Source organism: Vigna unguiculata, chromosome 10 (genome assembly GCF_004118075.2).
Source record: "Vigna unguiculata cultivar IT97K-499-35 chromosome 10, ASM411807v1, whole genome shotgun sequence".
Taxonomy (NCBI): domain Eukaryota; kingdom Viridiplantae; phylum Streptophyta; class Magnoliopsida; order Fabales; family Fabaceae; genus Vigna; species Vigna unguiculata.
In genome coordinates, this window is record NC_040288.1 from 21,181,146 (window position 1) to 21,186,006 (window position 4,861).

Sequence of the window (4,861 nt, forward strand, 5' to 3'; positions counted from 1 at the left end):
GAAATATATGTAACACAGCCATTGGGTTTCATAGTCAAAGGAGAAGAGCACAAGGTGTACAGGCTTAATAAGGCACTTTACGGGCTTAAACAAGCTCCTAGAGCGTGGAACCATCGGATCAATCAGTTCTTGGAGAAGATTGGTTTTGTGAGATGTGTTTCTGAACAAGGGGTGTACACCAAGTGCTGGAAAGATCAAGACAGAGAAGAGAAAATAATAGTATGTCTTTATGTGGATGATATGTTGTTGACCGGGAGCAAGCCAGAAGCAATTGCAGAATTTAAGTCCCAAATGCATAGTGAATTTGAGATGAGTGATTTGGGAAGACTCAACTACTTCCTAGGCATTGAGTTCCAGTTCACAGAAGCTGGAACTATTATGCATCAGATGAAATACTCACGTGATCTTCTCTACAGGTTCGGGATGAAGGATTGCAATGCTGCAGTAACTCCAACAGAAATGGGTCTCAGATTAGAAAGGTGCACTGAGGAGGAAGATGTTGATCACACAGAGTTTCGAAGAATCATTGGGAGTTTGAGATACTTATGTAACACCAGACCCGATTTGAGCTATGGTGTTGGCATTGTTAGCAGACATATGCAGAGCCCAAAAGTTAGCCATATGAATGCCGTGAAGCGAATCTTACGTTATTTGCGTGGAACGTGTAACCTTGGTATAATGTTTCCATGCAAGAAGCCAGGGGGTGAGATGAAGTTGGTGGGATTTGCAGATGCAGATTGGTGTGGTGACAGGGAAGACAGGAAAAGTACTGCAGGTCATATTTTTTACTATGGTGAAGGACCTGTATCCTGGAATTCAGTCAAGGAACCCGTGGTGGCTCTCTCCTCCTGTGAAGCAGAGTATATAGCTGCTGCGCAGGCTGCGTGTCAAGCCGCGTGGCTTAGGATGTTGTTGAAGGAGCTGAATGCAGATTTGATCCAACCACCAACATTGTTTGTTGATAATAAGTCTGCAATAGACTTAGCTAAACACCCATCAGCTCATGGAAAAAGTAAACATATAGAAATGAGGTTTCATTTCTTGAGAGAGCAGGTTAATGACAAGAAGCTTGAAGTAGAACACTGCAGCACAGAAAATCAGAGTGCAGATATCTTTACAAAGCCTTTGAAGGCTGCTAGATTTTGTAAACTTAGAGAGTCTCTGGGTATTGTTCGATTCTTTTGACTTAAGGAGGCATGTTGAGATTTAAGTCAATGTGCAGGGCCAATGCATGTTTGCGTGCATGGGTTTAGTTTCTGTTTCTTTTCTGTTGGGTCTGTTACTCCTTTTTCAGTGTATATAAACACCACTGCTTTTCATACGTAAATAATATGAGGAAGTCTTCATTCTCTATCAGTAGCTCTCTCTCTTACAATCCATAACTAAATTATAGTGTAAAAATGCGTCACTCTGTCGTTATAATACATATACATATTTTCAATATATACATTTATTTAAATTTACTCAATTTTTTATTTCCTTAAATCGCATTGAAAGAACGTGTTACGTGGTGGCCTCTCCACCGCCAATTCTACCAACCTCAATTAATTAGCCTTGCCCAAAATTTCAAACTCTTTAAGGATCGTGCACACAACAACGCTCCCTGTCGCACTGTTCAGAAGCATTTAAAATCCGTTGGTGACATTCAGAGTTGCAGAGAAGGTAGAAATTATAACCCTGCAATGGCCGAAGAGTATGGAGAAGTTGAGTTGTTTGGTTTGAGGGGAAGCCCTTATGCTGTCAGGGTCCAGATAGCGCTGGAACTGAAGGGAGTGAAATACACGTACGTTGAAGAAGATCTTAGAAACAAGAGCGATCTTCTTCTGAAATACAACCCTATTCACAAGAAGGTGCCTGTGCTTGTCCACAACGGAAGACCTTTGGTTGAGTCCCTTGTCATCCTTGAATACATTGATGAGATATGGCGGAACCATCCCATCTTGCCGCAACACCCGTATGATAGAGCCTTGGCTCGGTTCTGGTCAAGGTTTATCGATGACAAGGTAAAGCAACTCACGATAACTGTTCTTTATTTTTTTTAAAGTTTAAAAGCTATTTGAAATTTTTAGAACATTCCGTGAATGCTTCCCTCAATAATCAATGTTTATGAGTTGATATGAATCTTCAATTTTCTCTCGATCTAGTGTCTGCCTGCAATATCGAAGGCTGCATTTACTGCAAAGGAGGAGGAACGGGAGAAAGGCACTGAGGAATCACTTCATGCTCTTCAATTTCTGGAGGATGAACTGAAACACAAGTTCTTTGGTGGTGAGAGCATTGGCCTGGTGGACATAGCCGCAGGCTTCATAGCTTTCTGGCTCCCTGCGATTGAAGAGGCTGTGGGGTTGAAACTGCTTAGCTCTAACAAGTTTCCAAAGCTTTCAAAATGGAGTGAAGAATACACCAACCATCCCGTTGTCAAAGAGAACCTTCCCCAAAGAGAGAGAGTTGTGGGATTTTTCAAAGCTCGATATGCATCCATCATTGCTTCCAGTTAGGTTAATTGTAAGTATGATGGAGACTCATAAGTCATGATTTTCCAGAAACAAAAAGCTAGCAACACTTTTCTTATGCTTTTAACTCTTTCTTGTGTCCACTTTAAGCTTGACCTAGAGGCTTTAAATAAAAAGTTGTTAGCATTCTATTTTGGGATTAAAGATCTTCATGCTAAAATTTCGTGTAAACTTGTAGTGTTTTGTGTTCCCTTTACAATGGAAAAAAATGCGTTATGATGAAACTCTAGTTCCCTCGAGAATTGCCCTATCAGAACTAAGAACAAAAAAATACAACATGGAAACTTCAAAATCTAAGAAAAATCACAAATGTTTTCCAACGACAACCAAACAATAACATTATGTTTAAAATTTTAGAATACAAAGACAACTTTCTCATATCCTTTGTTCTAATTATATCCACATTTTTCAAAGAAAGAATTTAATCCATACATTGTCACACTCAACTATAAGAATATAAGAAAATTCAATATACAAGTTTAAAGTGTCTGTAACTTTGGGCAAGAAACACCATGAACTTAGAATCCATTATATAATTATTATCATTCACTTCTTTGCTTATCTTATGGTGTACGACTTCTCAAGATGTATTATTTTCAGCAACTCAACAATCTTTACCATGAGTATAATAAGGTTAAAATACTTTTTTGTTCCAATTTTTGTCAAATTTTTTCAAATAAGTCCTAATTTTAGTTTTGTTTTCAAATAGGTCCTAATTTCTGTCAATTTTGTTCAATTGGTTCTTTTTTTGCTAACACCGTTTAAACCATTAACGGCCATGAACAGTGACTATCACGTATCACTTCATGGTTTTTTTTTGTTTTTTTTTGTTTTTTTTATTTTATTTTTATTTTTTTTAAATGTACATGTGTCAATCCAGTAATGTGTCACGTGTCACTTCGTGTTTTTTTTATTTATTTTTTATTTTATTTTTTTAAAATTTAAATGTCCACGTGTCAACCTAGTAGTGTGCCACGTGTGAAAGTAAATGTTCTATATTCAATTTGGTTTCTATATTTATTATTTTTATTCAATTTTGTCCCAATTTTTGTTAACATTAACCAATTTGATCCCTATCGAAGATATGATCACATTTAATTTTTATATCAAAGTTATAATGATGTGAATTTTAATATATTATATAAAAATATTTAATAAAAAATGTGAATTTTAATATAAAAATTAAATTTGGTTTCAATTTGGAGAGGAACCAAATTAGTTAATGTTAACAAAAATTGGCACTAAATTGAACAAAAATAACAAATATAGGGACCAAATTGAATATAAAACATTGACTTTGACACGTTGCACGCTACTAGGTTGACACGTGAACATTTAAAAAAATTTTAAAAAAAATTTAAAAAAACCACGAAGTGACATGTGGCACGCTACTGGGTTGATACACATGTACATTTAAAAAAATTCAAAAAAAAATTCAAAAAAACCACGAAATGACACGTGGCAGTCATTGTTCATGGTCGTTAAGGATTTAAAGGGTGTTAACAAAAAAGGACCCAATTGAACAAAAATGAGGAAAATTGGGACATATTTGAACACAAAACCAAAATAAGGACTTATTTGAAAAAAATTGACGAAAATTGGGACCAAAAAGGTATTTTAACCTTATAATAAACACATCTATATTACCTATACCAACAATCATACTCCACACCATAAATAGCATACTCACTTGGAATTAAGCCATCCCAAAATTTTTCTTTCATTGCACACTTACCTTAGAGCTAATAAATGCATGTGTATAATCACCTCACACCCTGCATCAATATTAGCCAATGCCATTGGACAATTATCACACACCCTACATAAATGCTAATCAATGATCGTGGATGATCACCACATACCCTACATCAATGTTAACCAATGTCTGTCTATAATCACCACACACCCTACATCAATATTAGCTAATGCTCATCCATAGTAATTACTGCCATTACTCAAGGCCAACATTTGTCCTCCATGCAGCTTGTCAGAAATGTTGCAACCACTAGAGTAGCGCTAGACTTTCCTACACCTCGCTAGAAACACAAAAGTCCCAATTGCTCCACCAACTGCCTTCACCAAACACTGTGTGAGTCATTACAAGCTCCGTAGATCAACGCTCGCACCCCGCCGAACCGAGTTGCTGATTCACCATGCCAACACAATGCCGACAATGTTCCTTCATCAAATTTCTCTATCTCACATTTGACAGCACTTCCATATGTCATTGCAAGTTCAACAACCAAAGATAATTCTCCAAGAATAAGAAATTCATCTTTTCTGAGGTGAAAGATTAGACTAAGCTGCAATCACAGAGCATACTAAGAATATCCACTATCGTATTTTTG

The 4,861-nt window shown here is 36.6% G+C and overlaps 1 protein-coding gene across 1 annotated transcript; it reads left to right on the forward strand.

Moving 5' to 3' along the window:
• Window positions 1–1,610: 1,610 nt before the first annotated feature.
• Window positions 1,611–2,737, forward strand: LOC114166268 (probable glutathione S-transferase). Its single transcript, XM_028050984.1, has 2 exons — window positions 1,611–2,003; window positions 2,145–2,737. The coding sequence occupies exons 1-2, from the start codon at window positions 1,683–1,685 to the stop codon at window positions 2,496–2,498; spliced, it is 675 nt and encodes a 224-aa protein (XP_027906785.1). The 5' UTR covers window positions 1,611–1,682; the 3' UTR covers window positions 2,499–2,737.
• Window positions 2,738–4,861: the final 2,124 nt, after the last annotated feature.

What these genes read in the sequence shown, in the direction of transcription:
- LOC114166268 (XM_028050984.1), top strand. Translation starts at nt 1,683, where the DNA reads ATGGCCGAAGAGTATGGAGAAGTTGAGTTGTTTGGTTTGAGGGGAAGC. An exon ending in CAAGGTTTATCGATGACAAG is followed by an intron (nt 2,004 to 2,144) that starts GTAAAGCAACTC and finishes CTCTCGATCTAG; the next exon opens with TGTCTGCCTGCAATATCGAA.